The sequence below is a fragment of the Macaca nemestrina genome, chromosome 2, assembly GCF_043159975.1.
Source record: "Macaca nemestrina isolate mMacNem1 chromosome 2, mMacNem.hap1, whole genome shotgun sequence".
Taxonomy (NCBI): Eukaryota; Metazoa; Chordata; class Mammalia; order Primates; family Cercopithecidae; genus Macaca; species Macaca nemestrina.
The window spans coordinates 116,114,349-116,131,249 of NC_092126.1; the positions used below are offsets into that span (position 1 = coordinate 116,114,349).

At 41.9% G+C, this 16,901-nt stretch overlaps 1 protein-coding gene across 50 annotated transcripts in view; it reads right to left on the reverse strand.

The window, feature by feature from the left end:
* LOC105480555 (polybromo 1) overlaps positions 1-16,901 on the reverse strand; it is a 150,891-nt gene that overhangs the window by 39,012 nt on the left and 94,978 nt on the right. For 36 of the 50 annotated variants that reach the window (XM_071091878.1, XM_071091860.1, XM_071091856.1 and 33 more), the window contains 3 exons: positions 7,411-7,596; positions 6,026-6,183; positions 5,034-5,297 (listed from right to left, as the gene is read on the reverse strand). In XM_071091878.1, the coding sequence (XP_070947979.1) occupies positions 5,034-5,297; positions 6,026-6,183; positions 7,411-7,596 (608 nt within the window). The remainder of the gene's footprint in view (positions 1-5,033; positions 5,298-6,025; positions 6,184-7,410; positions 7,597-16,901) is intronic. The other 14 variants (XM_071091882.1, XM_071091870.1, XM_071091850.1 and 11 more) reach the window with 1 other exon arrangement.

Consider the following 16,901-nt stretch of genomic DNA (forward strand, 5'->3'; position numbering starts at 1 on the left):
TAATATTGAAATAAAGTTGTGAGACCAAAAAGACCAAGTAATTCATATACAGAGAGTTCCTAGAGACTTCTAAATACCAGATAAGGAATCTAAGTTAATTATCATGCTGACTTCCACTGTTAATTTTTTTTTTTTTTTTTTGAGACGGAGTCTCGCTCTGTTACCTAGGCCGGAAGGCAGTGGTGTGATTTCAGCTCACTGCAGCCTCCACTTCCTGGGTTCAAGTGATTCTCCTGCCTCAGCCTCCCAAGTAGCTGGGATTATAGGTACCTGCCACCAATCCAACCTCCTCGGCCTCCCAAAGTGCTGGGATTACAGGTGTTAGCCACTGCTCACAGCCAGATAATTCTTTTAAAATAAATTATTTTATGATTCCCACACTTTCCCATACTGATAAAATACAAAAAATATCACATTCTTTCCCGGCCCCAAGACGTCGCCTCTTAAGGAGAATCTTTTGGAGCACCGGTTTGAGTACTACCACTGGAGCCTATTCTTTGCCATCAAACTGCTGGGTCCAAGACACTGGGCCGGGCATGGTGGCTCACACCTGTAAGCCCAGCAGTTTGGGAGGCTGAGGCGGGCGGATCGAGGTCAGGAGATTGAGACCATCCTGGCTAACACGGTGAAACCCCGTCTCTACTAAAAATACAAAAAATTAGCCGGGTGTGGTGGCAGGTGCCTGTAGTCCCAGCTACTTGGGAGGCTGAGGCAGGACAATGGTGTGAACCTGGGAGTTGGAGCTTGCAGTGAGCCGAGATCGAGCCACTGAACTCCAGCCTAGGGCACAGAGCGAGACTCTGTCTCTAAAAAAAAAAAAAAAAAAAAAAAAAGGCCAGGGGTGGTGGCTCACGCCTGTAATACCAGCACTTTGGGAGGCCAAGGCAGGCAGATCATCAGAGGTCAGGAGTTTGTGACCAGCTTGGCCAACATGGTGAAACCTTGTCTCTATGAAAAATACAAAAATTAGCTGGGCATGGTGGTGCACGCCTGCAATCCCAGCTACTCAGAAGGGTGAGGCAGCAGAATCACTTGAACCCAAGAGGTGGAGGTTGCAGTGAGCTGAGATCACACCACTGCACTTCAGCCTGGGCAACAGTGAGACTCCATCTCAAAAAAAAAAAAAAAAAAAAAAAGACACCAATAGGAGAAAAGTGTGTGTGGTCTCATCCTGTACCACATACTATCAGTCTTTTCAACTTTTGCCATCCTGTTAGGTATTATACAAACTGTTAGGTTAACTAATACATGTTTTTTGCTGCCTTCCTTCTGTAAATTATCTATTTGGGCCTCTGCTCATTTTTGTAGTGCTACCTTCCCCCCAGACCCTAAAGAGCTCTTTGTGTATTAGAAACAGTAGTCCCTAGACTGTTTTATTAACCTTGTATTTTCAATCATAAATCAATACAATGATCAATGGTTTTATATAATGCACAGAAAATCCTCATCTATTCCAAGTTTATTATTGAAAAAAATTATAGGTAAATAACTGTTTTCTAAATTAAATAAAATTCTAAAAATTTTCTGTAGAGACAAGGTCTTGCTATGTTGCCCAGGGTGGTCTGAAACTCCTGGCTTCAACTGATCTACTTGTCCTGGCATCTCAAAATGCTGGGATTACAGGCGTGTGACACTGTACTGGGCTTCAATTTTGTTTTTTAACTGTAGTTTTATAAAATGTTATACATCTGGCAGGGGAAAGCTCTAATTTTTAAATTAAAAAAAAAAAAATCCCTCAGTTCACTGTCAAAGGACAAAGCTCTCTTTCATACCCTTTTTCCCCCCTTCTTTTCTGGAGACTGTCATATTTATTCTTAATAAGAATGCTAGAATAATTTTGTCAAGTTTCAAAACCAATCTATGCAAGTCTTTTATGTCCTTCAGTAAATTCTTTTCCTAGAGGTTCTATATATTGCTTGTTAAGGTTCTTTTTTTTTTTTTTTTTTTTTTGAGAGAGTCTCGCTCTGTCGCCCAGGCTGGGGCGCAGTGGCTGGATCTTAGCTCACTGCAAGCTCCGCCTCCCGGGTTTACGCCATTCTCCTGCCTCAGCCTCCCAAGTAGCTGGGACTTCAGGCGCCCGCCACCTCCCCCGGCTAGTTTTTTGTATTTTTCAGTAGAGACGGGGTTTCACCCTGTTAGCCAGAATGGTCTCCATCTCCTGACCTCGTGATCCGCCCGTCTCGGCCTCCCAAAGTGCTGGGATTACAGGCTTGAGCCACCGTGCCCGGCCAAGATTTTTTTTTTTTTTGAGGCGGAGTCTCGCTCTGTCGCCCAGGCTGGAGTGCAGTGGCTGGATCTCCGCTCACTGCAAGCTCCACCTCCCAGGTTTACGCCATTCTCCTGCCTCAGCCTCCGGAGTAGCTGGGACTACAGGCGCCCGCCACCTCGCCCGGCTAGTTTTTTGTATTTCTTAGTAGAGACGGGGTTTCACCGGATTAGCCAGGATGGTCTCGATCTCCTGACCTTGTGATCCGCCCGTCTCGGCCTCCCAAAGTGCTGGGATTACAGGCTTGAGCCACCGCGCCCGGCCAAGGTTATTTCTTGATGTATTTTGTTGTTAATGGATATTTTCTTCCATAAGATTTTTCTAACAGTTGCTAAAGTGTATTCAACACTTTCACTTTACTTTCAAAAGTCTTTTTTTTTTTTTCTTTGAGACGGAGTCTGGCTCTGTGGCCCAGGCTGGAGTGCAGTGACCGGATCTCAGCGCACTGCAAGCTCCGCCTCCCGGGTTCACGCCATTCTCCTGCCTCAGCCTCCAGAGTAGCTGGGACTACAGGCGCCCGCCACCTCGCCCGGCTCATTTTTTGTGTTTTTAGTAGAGACAGGGTTTCACCGTGTTAGCCAGGATGGTGTCGATTTCCTGACCTCGTGATCCGCCCATCTCGGCCTCCCGAAGTGCTGGGATTACAGGCTTGAGCCACCACACCCGGCCTCAAAAGTCTTATTAGTTTATATATGAAGACTATTCATTTACATATGGATTTTGAAAATTTTATTTGCCAAATTTTCTGTTTCCAAACCTTTTCAGTTAATTTCCCCCAATTATCTGCAAAAAAGTATTCTTGCTTTTTTTTTTCTTTGAGACCGTCTTGCTCTGTTGTTCAGGCTGGAGTGCAGTGGTGCAATCACAGTTCACTGCAGCCTCTACCTCCTGGGCTCACAGGATACCCCCATCTCAGCCATCCAAGTAGTTGGGTCTACAGGCATGTGCCACCATGCCTGGCTAATTTTTGTACTTTTGTAGGGATAGGGTTTCACCATGATTCCCAGGCTAGTCTCAAAATCCTGGACTCAAGTGATCCACCTGCCTTGGCCTCCCAAAGTTCTAGGATTACAGGTATGAGCCAACACTACCGTCTTCTTGCTTCTTTATTGTCAATATTTTTACTGCTTTTGTTTATCTAACTACATTGGTTAATTTCAGAAAAATATTAAGAAGCGGTAGAACAGTAAGCCCCTTTGTCCAGTATGTAACTTTAAAAAGGAATCTGTTTTATAGGCTTTAAGCCTGAGACACAAATATGAATTAAAAAAAAATTTACACTAGAGGAGATACCTATTGAAAGACTTTAAAAAAACCAAGATGGGTTCTCTACCAAATAATTTTTTCCTTTGATCTAATGGAATAATGAATGAAATTTAAAGATTTTCCTAATTTTGAATAATTCTTGCTTTCTTAGAATGAATTCCCACTTCTTGATCATGTTGTTCTCAAAGAAGTAATTTGATTTCACTTACTTTTTTTCCCCAAGTAATTTTTGCATCCATATACACGAATAACACTGAGTTGCAGTTTTTTGTTTTTATTTTTCAGGTTGTAAAATCAAGATTATCCTGGCTTTGCAAAACGAACTGGAAATTTCTTGTTCTCCCTGCTCTGAAACAGCTTCAACAGTATAATAATCATAGGTCCCTTAAACAAAAAGTCGCCTATGGAACTGTCTGACCTCAGTACTCTTTGGGGCCAGTTCTATGATACTTTAAAAAATTTCTTCATGTTGTTGTCCATTTCTGTATTATATCTCTTCCTGATTCCATTTTGGTAATTTGTAATATCCTAGACAATTAGCCATTTTATTCAGGTTTTCAAATTTATTAGCAGAAATGTATAGTCTTTACATTTCTTTCACATTTATTTATTTATTTATTTTTTGAGACAGAGTTTTGCTCTTGTTGCCCAGGCTGGAGTGCAATAGCAGGATCTCGGCTCACTGCAACTTCCACCTCCTGGGTTCAAGCGATTCTCCTGCCTCAGCCTCCTGGGTAGTTAGGTTTACAGGCATCCGCCACCACACTGAGCTAATTTTTTGTACTTTTAGTAGAGACAGGGTTTCACCATGTTGGCCAGGCTGGTCTCGAACTCCTGACCTCAGGTAATCCACTGACCTCGGCCTCCCAAAGTGCTGGGATTACAGGTGTGAGCTACCGTACCCGGCCTTCTTCCACATTTTGTGCCAGAGTTTAACCCCTTTCTTTTCCCGTTATTAGATAGTTGGCAGTTTATCTAATTGGACTTGTCAAATAATTAGCTCTTAGATTTACTTTAAAATTTTTTTTTTTTGAGACAGAGTCCCACTCTTGCTCAGGCTGGAGTGCAGTGGCATGGTCTCAGCTCACTGCAGCCTCCGCCTCCCGGGTTCACACCGTTCTCCTGCCTCAGCCTCCCAGGCAGCTGGTATTACAGGCACGCACCACCACACCCAGCTACTTTTTGCATTTTTAGTAGAGATGGGGTTTCACCATGTTGGTCAGGCTGGTCTCGAACTCCTGACCTCCTGACCTGCCCGCCTTGGCCTCCCAAAATGCTGGGATTACAGGTGTGAACCAATGCACCTGGCCTGATTTACTTTTAAATTATAATGTACAGTTTTAAAAGTGTAAATTTCTTTCTGTTATAGTTTCCTTCTTTCTGTTTGGCTAAGGTTTTGTGTTGTTGCTCTTTTCTTGAGTTTGAATACTTTATTCATTTATTTTCTGGAACAGCTGTTTTGAGATGTAAAATTTTTTCTGTGTGGCTATTATCTGCATACCTTTTCCAAGTTAAAACTGTCTTCGGCTCGACTGTCCTCTGAGTTGTCTGTATTCTTCTCATCATCACCTTTATCTGCATTTGCAAATACAGAGGCCACGCGAACCACAGGCAGAGGCACGTCCCGAGGGACAAACCTAACTGAACTGATGGGCATGGTCCACAGTTTAATTTTCTTAAAAGATTTGGTTTTGGCAGAATACCGTGATTCACAGACAAAAACATCCTCATCTCGGAAGTTTTCTGGGCATAATTTAAAGTATTCCTGGGGGGTGGGGAGGGCATAAGAATAAAACTAGTTAGGTGAATTTTCTGAAAACCAATTAAAAAAAAAAAGCAAATAACCAACCAACCTAACAAAAACTGAACTGATTCAACTTTCTGGCAGTTAACAAAAAATAATAAATGACCAGAGATTTAAAAGTATTTCTTTGGCTACAGAAGGGACTTATTAGATACGCACCGTTTAAATTATAAAAACAAATAATTCCATTTAGCTTACAATTACTCTTTGAAAACATATGATTAGATACGCACCCTTTAAATTATAAAAACAAATAATTCCATTTAGCTTATAATTGCTCTTTGAAAACATATGATCATTTAGTATAACTATAATCTTTCTTAAAGCTTTGAAGAGGGCTCCTGTGTGTGTATCAGACAGATACACAAAAAGCACACATTATTACCTAAAAACCAAACTGAAAATTTGTAATGATTATCCTTCAAAAAACACCATACTTAAAAATTAGCCTGTCAATATTAAAAACTTAACCTAATTGCATTATAGCCAAATAGTGTAAGCAGCAACTTGTCTTTCACAACCAAGTTCAGGTTAATTCCTTCCCAAATCTTTACATATAGCTATACAGACACAGCTGAAAAAATAGTTTAAAACAGAGTTCCTAATTTTGTAAATATCAATATTTTCTGTGTTTTAAAATTTTATTCCTAGGGAATGAGTGATACTTTGGGGTTTAATGAGTTTCTTACCTTGACAAACATGACCACACACTTGCCTAGAATTTTACTAACTGGAACTTTGTTGTAATAGTCACTCTTAAAAACTTCTTTTTCTAGAAATTTTCGTGTAGCCAGGTGGAATGTTTCATTTGGTCGGTAAAACCAACAGCCATACAACCATTTTTCACCTCAAAAATGGGGGGTGGGGGAGGGGGAAGAGAAAGAAAATCATTGTTAACAGAAATCACTTTTTTTTTTTTTTTAAGAGACTGGGTCTCACAATGTTGCCCAGGCTGTACTTGAATTCCTGGGCCAAAGTGGTCCTCCAACCTCAGCCTCCTGAGTAGCTGGGACTACAAGTATAAGTCACTATGTCCAGCTCAGAAATCACACATTCTTTGCAAAATTAGGAAATATACCATCAATCCATTCTGCCATGATCTGAACCTAGCACTGTGCTTATTTTTACAGCTACAGTTTAATATAATTATCCATAGGAGAAATAATACTCTAAAATAATAAAGTGTAATGAGGCCTAAAAAATGCATGCTACTATTTCCCCCTCATATATATATCCACCCTCAACCTCTTGGGCTCAAGTGATCATCCTGCCTCAGCCTCTCAAGTTGCCTGGACCACAGCAAGTGCGACCATGCCCTGCTAATTTTCTTATTTTTTCTAGAGAAGCGGTCTTGCCATGTTACCCAGGCTCTTCTTCATATTAAAAGCCATATAAAATATATAATGAGGAGGACAGGTGATGAGACCTGCTCCACTGTGCTCTGGTTAGTACATACCTAGAGTTGTGCACTTTAGTAAGGGTAGACATATACTACTGAAGGACATATTTACCTCTCTGGTGAAGGAATACAAAAGTATTTCATGTGATAAACAGCTCAAAGAACTGGACTGCCTGGATCACATTTCCACCAACTTTTGGTTTCATTAACTTCTATGCATACTCTATGTCTCAATTTAAAGGCAACTGTTCTAGAAAGCCTTTTTGAAAACAAATGCCAAGCCAAGGCATGTCATTCTATAATAATTTCTTTTTTGATCATAATCTTCCTTACTGGAGTAGTTTTGCAAGGGAAAAACATGAACTTTTTGTTCTTTTGAATCTCTGTCACTCCACAGAAAGGTTGGCTCAAAGTATGTTTTTAATAAGTATCAACTGAACGAATGAATTTCAACCAGACTTTAAGAAGCTGTATTTCTTTTGACTCAACTATGACACTGCCCAATAGGTCCTATGTTTTTCATATGATGGGTGCTTACTTACATTTATTGATATATTGAACAATTATTATGGAAAGGCATAAGATATTTGAGTTAAAATTTTCTTCCCTGAGGAGCAAGGAGAAGTCAAATAGTCATATCTCACTAAACTGTTCTTTGATTTAAAACAAACTTACCAGCTGAATCCTCCCACAGTCTTTCAATACAGACTATATGTGGTTGTAGGTTGGCCTCTGCAGGTTCCACATAGACATAATCTCCAACATGGTACATGCTGTTTTTAAAGCTACAATCCTGGCTGTATGTGCGATGTAAGCCTGAAAGGCCTGCAGCACCAGAGGAATCTTCACTCTTTTCAGCTTCTTAGGTAAAAAAATAAATAAATAAAGGAAAAAAGTGCTCACCAAAGGGATGCTGGAGTCAGATGTAGGATTCAAACAACACATACTAATAATACATTCAATACATTTAATTCCATTTGCAACGTGCGAAGGCAGGAATCAGCAACAGTATGATCTTCACATTCCTAATAGCCTCTACTCAAAACTGTATTTTTGAATTACAACCATCATTAATTTAAATGAATATGTAACTACACAAAGGATGTATAGAATAAAAACATCATCTTACTAATAAATGATCACATGGTCATTTCGGATAATATTGAAAGGCACAAAGAAGTACATACGTCGTTTCAAATCAGGTATTTCTAGAGATAATCTCTGATATACTTCACTTCCACCTTAAGGCTTCTCAATGTGTTTCATTTCACTAACAAGTTATTACACAAATATGACACATTTAATGCAGTCATAGAATTGAATATAGAATATGTATATTCTACAAAAAACTATATATATATGTATATATATTTAATATATCATGAACACTTGCCCTGACAGGAAATGCTTTTTTCAAAATGACTTTTATTTTTATTTATTTTTTTTGAGATGGAGTTTCGCTCTTGTTGCCCAGGCTGGAGTGCAGTGGCACAATCTCAGCTCACCGCAACCTCCGCCTTCCAGGTTCAAGCGAGTCTCCTGCCTCAGCCTCCCGAGTAGCTGGGATTACAGGCATGCACCACCATGCCCGGCTAATTTTGTATTTTTAGTAGAGATGGGTTTCTCCATGTTGGTCAGGCTGGTCTCGATCTCCCAACCTCAGATCTGCCCGCCTCAGCCTCCCAAAACTGTGCGATTACAGGTGTGAGCCACTGTGCCCAGCCGACTTTTATTTTTGTTAAGTAAAACTTATTAGTTCCAGTACAGGCCGGGAGCAGTAGCTCATGCCAGTAATCACAGCACTTTGGGAGGCCGAGGCAGGCAGATCACTTGAGGTCAAGAGTTCAAGGCCAGCCTGGCCAACATGGTGAAACCTCGTCTCTACTAAAAATATAAAAAAATTAGCCAGCATGGTGGCGGGTGCCTGTAGTCCCAGCTACTTGGGAGGTTGAGACAGAAGAATCGCTTAAACCTGGGAGGTGAATGTTGTAGTGAACCAAGACCGCACCACTGCACTCCAGACTGGGTGACAGAGCAAGACTCTGTCTCAAAAAAAGAAAAAAAAAAAAGTTCCAGTACAAGCTATCATTTGCAAATATCATAAGGTTTTTATTGAGGATAAGGCTTTGCCCAAATTTTTGATTACTTCCTTAGGTTAATTTTCCATAAACGGAAGAGCTAATAATCAGCATTTTAAATGTTATTTATTTTATTCTTCTGGAAACATTTTTTTTTTTTTCTTTTTTTAGATGGAGTCTCACTCTGTCACCCAGTCTTGAACTCCTGACCTCAAGTGATCCGGCTGCCTTGGCCTCCTGAAGTGCTGGGATTACAGGCGTGAGTCACTGTGCCTATCTACATTTTAAAATAGTTTTTCTAGTTCTGTGAAGAATGTCATCGGTGATTTGATAGGATTAGCATTGAATCTGTAAATTGCTTTGGGCAGTATGGCCATTTTAATAACATTGATTCTTCCTATCCATGAGCATGGAATGTTTTTTCATTTGCTTCTGTCATCTCTGATTTCTTTGGGCAGTGAGTAATTCTCATTGTAGGGATCTTTTACCTCCCTGGTTAGCTGTATCTCTAGGTATTTTATTCTTTTTGTGGCAGTTGTGAATGAGAATGTGTTCCTGATCTGGCTCGTGGCTTGGCTGCTATTGGTATAAGAATGATAGTGATTTTTGTACACTGATTGTGTATCCTGATACTTTGCTGAAGTTTATCAGCTGAAGGAGCTTTTGGGCTGAGACTATGGGTTTATTAGATATAGAATTATGTCATCTGCAAACAGATGTAGTTTGACTTCCCCTCTTCCTACTTGAATGCCCTTTATTTCTCTCTCTTACCTGACTGCCCTGGCCAGGACTTCTAATACTATGTTGAATAGGAGTGGTGGGAGACAGCATTCTTCTCTTGTATCGGTTTTCAAAGGGAATGTTTCCAGCTTTTGGTCATTTCAGTATGATGTTGGGTGGCTTTGTAATAGATGGCTCTTATTATTTAGAGGTATGTTCCTTTAATACCTAGTTTATCTAGAGTTTTTAACATGCCAAAAGCCTTTTCTACATCTATTGAAATAATGTAGTTGTCGTCTTTAGTTCTTTTTTTTTTTTTTTTGAGCTGGAGTCTTGCTCTTGTCTCCCAGGCAGGAGTGTAGTGGCACGATCTCGGCTCACTGCAATCCCCGCCTCCCAAGTTCAAGCAATTCTCCTGCTTCAGTCTCCTGAGTAGCTGGGATTACAAGGTGCCCACCACCATGCTTGGTTAATTTTTGTATTTTGAGTAGAGATGGGGTTTCACCATCTTGGCCAGGCTGGTCTTGAACTCCTGACCTCGTGATCCACCCACCTTGGGCTTCCAAGGTGTTGGGATTACAGGCGTGAGCCACTACGCCTGGCCTTTTTTTTTTTTTTTGATACAATCTTGCTCTGATGCCCGGGCCAGAATGCAGTGGCACCATCTTGGCTCACTGCAACCTCTGCCTCCCAGGTTCAAGAAATTCTCCTGCCTCAGCCTCCCAAGTAGCTGGGATTACAAGTGCCCACTACCGTGACGGGCTAATTTTTGTATTTTGAGTAGAGATGGGGTTTCACCATCTTGGCCAGGCTGGTCTTGAACTCCTGACCTTATGATCCACCCGCCTCAGCCTCCCAAGGTACTGGGATTACAGGCGTGAGCCACCACACCAGGGTTTTTTTTTTTTTTTCTGAGATGGAGTCTCGCTCTGCCACCCAGGCTGGAGTGCAGTGGTGTGATCTTGGCTCACTGCAGTCTCTGCCTCCTGGGTTCAAGTGATTCTCCTGCCTCGGCCTCTCAAATAGCTAGGACTACAAGTGCGCACCACCACACCTGGCTAATTTTTGTATTTTTTTGTAGAGACAGGGTTTCATGTTGGTCAGGTTGGTCTTGAACTCCTGACCTCAGGTGATCCACCCATCTCGGCCTACCAAAGTGCTGGGATTATAGGCATGGGCCACCATACCCGGCCATCTTTAGTTCTTTTAATGTGATGAATTCACATTTATTGATTTGCATATGCTGAACCAACCTTGCATCCCAGGGATAAAGCCTACTTAACCATGGTGGATTAGCTACTTGATGTGCTGCTGGATTTGGTTTGCTAGTTATTTTCTTAAGGATTTCTGCATTAATGAACATCAAGGATATTGCCTAAAGTTTTTCTGTTGTCTCTGCCAGGTTTTGGTATCAAGATGCCGGCCTCAAAGAACGAGCTGGGGAGGAGTCCCTCCTCCTCAGTTGTTTGGAACAGTTTCAGTAGAAATGGTACCAGCTCTTCTTTGTACATCTGGTAGAATCTGGCTGTGAATTCACCTGGTCCTGGGCCTTTTTTGGTTGCTAGGCAATACATTACTAATTCAATCTCGGAGCTTGTTACTGGTCTATTCAGGGATTCAATTTCCTCCTGGTTTCAGCCTCGGGAGGGTGTATGCGTTCAGGAATTTATCTGTTTCTTCTAGATTTTCTAGTTTGTGTGCACAGAGGTGTTCATAGTAGTATCTCCTGGTTATCTGTATTTCTGAGGGGTCAGTGGCAACATCCGCCTTGTTGTTTCTAATTGTGTTTACTTGGATTTTCTCTCTTTTTCATTAGTCTAGCTAGCGGACCATCTTACTAACTTTTTCAAAAAACCAACTCCTAGATTTGTTAATCTTTTGAATGGTTTTCCTGTCTCAGTCTCCTTCAGTTCAGCTCTGATTATTTCTTTTTTTCTGCTAGCTTTGGGATTGGTTTGCTCGTTTTTCTAGTTCTTTCTGTTACAAAGTTGGGTTATTAATGTGTGATCTTTCTAGCTTTTTTAGAAAAAAAAAAAAAAGAAAACAAGAGTCTAGCTCTGTCACCCAGGCTGCAGTGCGCTGGCACAATCTCGGCTCACTGCCACCTCCACCTCCTGGGTTCAGGTGATTCTTGTGCCTCAGCCTTCCGAATAGCTGGGACTACAGGCACACACTGCCATATCTGGCTAAATTCTGCATTTTTAGTAGAGAAGAGGTTTTGCCATGTTGGCTAGGGTGGTCTCAAACTCCTAGCCTCAGGCAGTCCACTCTCCTTGGCCTCCCAAAGTGCTTGGGTTACAGGTATGAGCCACCGTGCCCGGTCACTGACCTACCTTTTTGATGTGGGTGTTTAGTGTGATAAATTTCCCTCTTAACACTGTCTTAGCTGTGTCCCAGAGATTTTGGTATGTTGTGTCTTTGTTTTTGTTCGTTTCAAAGAACTTCTTGATATCTACCTTAATTTCATTATTTACCCAAAAGTCATCCAGGAGTAGGTTGGTTAATTTCCATATAATTGTATGGTTTTGAGTGATTTTCTTAATCTTGATTTCTATTTTTATTGTGCCGTGGTCCAAGATAGTGATTGGTATAATTTTCCTTCTTTTGCATTTTCTGAGGATTGTTTTATGTCCAATTATGTGGTTGATATTAGAGTATGTGCCATCTGGTAATGAGAAGAATGCATATTCTGTTCATCTTTGGGTGGAGAGTTCCCTAGATGTCTATCAGGTACATTTGGCCCAGTGTTGTGTTCAGGTCCGGAATATCATTGTTAATTTTCTGCTCTGATAGTCTAATACTGTCAGTTGGGTGTTAAAGTCTCCCAGTATTACGTGGGAGTTTTAAGAGATGAGGTGAAGTCCTTCTGTGTTATCCAGGCTGGTCTTGAAGGCCTAGGCTCAAGCAATCCTCCTGCCTTGCCTCCCACAGTGCTGGGATTACAGGCATGAGCCACTATACCCAGGCCTTTTTCTTTTTTTATTATGTGGGAGTGTAAGTCTCTCTGAAGGTCTCTAAGAACTTGCTTTACGAGTCTGGGTGCTCTTGTTTTGTGTGCATATATTATTTAGGATAAGTCTTCTTGTTGAACTGAACCCTTTACCATTATGCAATGCCCTCCTTTGTCTTTTTTGGTCTTTGTTAGTTTAAAGTCTGTTTTGTCTGAAATTACATTACAACCTTTGCTTTTTTCTGTTTTCCATTTGCTTGGTAGATTTTTCTCCATCCCTTTATTTTGAGCTTGTAGGTGTCATTATGGGTCTCATGGGATGAGAGATGGGCTCCTGAAGACAGCATCCCATTATATCTTGCTTGTTTATCCAGCTTGCCACTCTGTTTCTTTCAATTGGGGCATTTAGCCCATTTACATTCAAGGTCCGTATTGATATGTGTGGATCTGATCTTGTCATTATGTTGTTAGCTGGAAGCAATCTTGTTTGTGTGGTTGCTTTACAGTGTCATTGGTCGATATACTTAAGTGTGTTTTTGTAGTGTCTGGTAAGTGTCTTTCCTTTTCATATTTAGTGCTTCTTTTGGGAGCTACTGCAAGGCAGGTCTGGTGGTAAAAAATTCCCTCAGCATCTGCTTGAGGAAAAAGGACTCTATTTCTCCTAGGCTTATGAAGTTTGGTTTGGCCGGATAGAAATTACTGGTTGGAATTTCTTTTCCTTAAGATGTTGAAAACAGGCCCCCAATCTCTTCTTGGCTTGCAGGGTTTGTGCTGACAGGTCCACAGTTAGTCTTCTGGGCTTCCTTTTGAAGGTGACCTGTCATTTTTTCTTTCGTTTTGACCTTGGAGAATCTGATGATTATGTGTCTTGGAGAAGATCTTGTGAAGTATTTTGTGGGGATTCTCTGGGTTTCCTGAATTGCGATGTTGGAGGAAAGAAGGCACTCTGGCTTTTGAGTAGTTAGAGTTCTTGTGCTGGTTCTTTCTCATCTTTGTGGGCTAATGTTCCTTCAATCTTTAAAGTTGCTATCCTTTGGCTATTTTTTTTTTTTCATTCTTTTATCCTATTTGATGACCGTGGGTGTTTGATTGTGGTATAAGATGGGTTCAGTTGATGGGCTTAGTTTCTAGAGGATTTTAGGGGGCCAAGGCTCAGCTCAGGACTCCTGGACTGTGTGCTCCAACTCTGGGGAACTGGTATCAGGCCCTGGCTTTTGGATAAAAGCCATTTTAACTGGGGTGAGATGATATCTCATTGTTTTTTCTGATGATCAGTGATATTCAGCACCTTTTCATATACCTGTTTGCCATTTGTATGTCTCCTTTTGGCAAATGTATATTCAGGTCTTTTGCCCACTTTTTAACTGGATTATTAGATTTTCTCTTAAGGAGTTGCTTGAGTTCCTCATACATTCTGGTTACTAATCCATTGTGAGATGGGTAGTTTGCAGATCGTTTTTTCCCATTCTGTGAGTTGTCCCTTCACTTTGTCTCCTTTGCTGTGCAGAGGCTTTTTAACTTGATGTAATCCTATTTATCTACTTTTGTTTTGGTTGCCTGAGACTGTTGGGTATTACTCAAGAAATCTTTGCCTAGTCCAGTTTTATTCTAGTAGTTTCACAGTTTCGGGTATTAGATTTAAGTCTTTAATCCATTTTGATTTTTGTATATGGCAAGAGACAGGGGGCTAATTTCATTATTCTGTATACTGATATCTAGTTTTCCCAGCACCGTTTATTGAAGAGACTGTCCTTTCCCCAATGTATGTTCTTGGCACTGTTGTCAAAAATGAGTTCACTGTAGATGTATGGATTTGTTTCTGGGTTCTCTACTCTTTTCCATTGGTCTATATGTCTGTTTTTATGCCAGCACCATGCTGTTTCAGATACTATATAGCTCTGTAATATAAACTGAAGTCAGGTAATGTGATTCCTCCAGTTTTCTTTTGGCTCAAAATAACTTTAGCTATTCTGAGTCTTTTATGGTTCCATATAAATTGTAGGACTGTGGCTGGGCGCGGTGGCTGACGTCTGTAATCCCAGCACTTTGGGAGGCCGAGGCGGGCGGATCATGAGGTCAAGAGATCGAGACCATTCTGGCCAACATGCTGAAACTCCATTTCTACTAAAAATATAAAAATTACCTGGGCTTGGTGGTACACGCCTGTAGTCCCAGCTACTCGGGGGGCTGAGGCAGGAGAATCGCTTGAACCCGGGAGGCAGAGGTTGCAGTGAGCTGAGATTGTGCCACTGCACTCCAGCCTGGCGACAAAGCGAGACTCCATCTCAAAAAAAAAGAAAAGAAATGTATCCTATAGGCCTACTACCTGGCTAGTGTTGCTGATTATTCAGGGTCCAAGGGCTCTTTAGTTAGCAGGTAATGAATTCTACCAAGACTGGGTCCCTCTCTTCAAGGCAGTGTGTTCCCTTCTGGCCCAGGGGCATGTCTAGAAATGCTGCGTAGGAGCTAGTGCCTGGAATGGGTGCCTCAGGACTCTGCCCAGTGCCTTATCCTACTGTGGCTGAGCTGGTATCTAGGCTGCAAGACAAAGACCTCTTTACTCTTCCCTCTCCTCTCCTCAAGGGGAAGGAAGAAGTCTTTTTTGGAGTTGCCCAGGGTTGGGGAGGGGTGGGATTACAGCTGGCACATGCCTGTAATCCCAGCTATTCAGGAGGCTGAGGCAGGAGAATTGCTGGAACCTGGGAGGCAGAGGCAGACGTTCATTTACATAGCATGAAAAACGATGGCATTCCTTTTTATGGTGGGATAATATTCCATTGTATGAATATATCATTTTTTGGGCTTTTGTTATTTTTCATTGACATATGACACCTGGCTACCCTGCTGGTGTCTCACATGTCATGTGCCCCCTAAGTCCACTGGCTCTGAGCCCATCACAGCACTAGGACTTGCCTACTAGTTGTAGTCCTTGTGGCCTACACGTCCCTTCAAGTTTATTTAGGACCCCAGAGCCCTTTAGCACACAGTGGCAAGGCTTGCTGGAACTCAAGTTCTGACAATTGTCCAGTCCACTGGGCTGGACAATTCCCCTCTGATGAGGACTGGCCTGAATGTTTCCTTTGTACGCATCGGCTGAGTTCCAGTGCAAACCCCACAATCACTGTGCTCTAACTCCCGCAAGCAAAAGGATTCTCTGTGCCATACAGCTGATGCTGGGTTATGGGAGAAGGGTGGTGCCAGCAATCCAAGACTGTGTTTTCTACCCTCTTTCAGTGATACAAAGTTAAAACTAGGTACTGTGATTGTTTACCTGATTTTTGGTTCTCATGAAGGTGCTTTTTTGTGTGTAGATAATTGTTAAATTTGGTGTTCCTGGGGAGGACAATTGGTGGAGGCTTCTATTGGGCCATCTTGCTCTATCTCCTAATTCTTGGTATTATATATATAATTTTTAAAAGTTCTGCCAATTTTGGTGAAAACTGTTATCTAGCAACTGATTAATCAAATGGATCCCTGTGTCATACACAGCAGATCTATAAGGTTCTTGAGAATTTTATACCAGCAGTAACACTATCAGTTTACTGAAAGGGACAGAGATATTAGGATTTTTTTTTGTTTTTTACAGACAGGGTTCACCCAGGTTTCAGAGTAGTGGCACCATCATAGCTCACTACAACCCTGAACTCCGGGGCTCAAGTGATGCAGCGATCCTTCTACCTTAGCCTTGTGTGGTGGTACTCGCCTGTAGTTCCAGCTACTAGGGAGAGTCTCACTGTGTCGCCCAGGCTGGAGTGCAGTGGTGCAATCTCGGCTCACTGCAACCTCTGCCTCCCAGGTTTAAGCAATTCTCTTGCCTCAGCCTCCCGAGTAGGTGGGACTATAGGCGTGTACCACCACACTCGGCCAGTTTTTGTATTTTTAGTCGAGACAGGGTTTCAACTAAAATAAATGTTGATTAGACTGGTCTTGAACTCCTGACCTCAGGTGATCCACCCGTTTTAGCCTTCCAAAGTGCTGGGATTACAGGCATGAGCCACTGCGCCCAGTCAGTTATCTTTTTCTTCCTTTATACTGCTGGTATAAAATTCTCAAGAACCTTACAGATCTGGCCGGGCGCGGTGGCTCACGCCTGTAATCCCAGCACTTTGGGAGGCTGAGACGGGTGGATCACCTGAGGTCGGCAGTTCAAGACCAGCCTGACCAACATGGAGAAACCCCGTCTCTACTAAAAATACAAAATTAGCCAGGCATTGTGGCACATGCCTGTAATCCCAGCTACTCGGGAGGCTGAGGCACGAGAATCGCTTGAACCCGGGAGGCGGAGGTTGCGGTGAGCTGAGATCGCGCCACTGCATTCCAGCCTGGGCAAAAAAGAGCGAAACTCCGTCTTAAAAAAAAAAAAAAAAAAAAAAAAAATTAAAGAACCTTATAGATCTGCTGTGTATGACACAGGGATC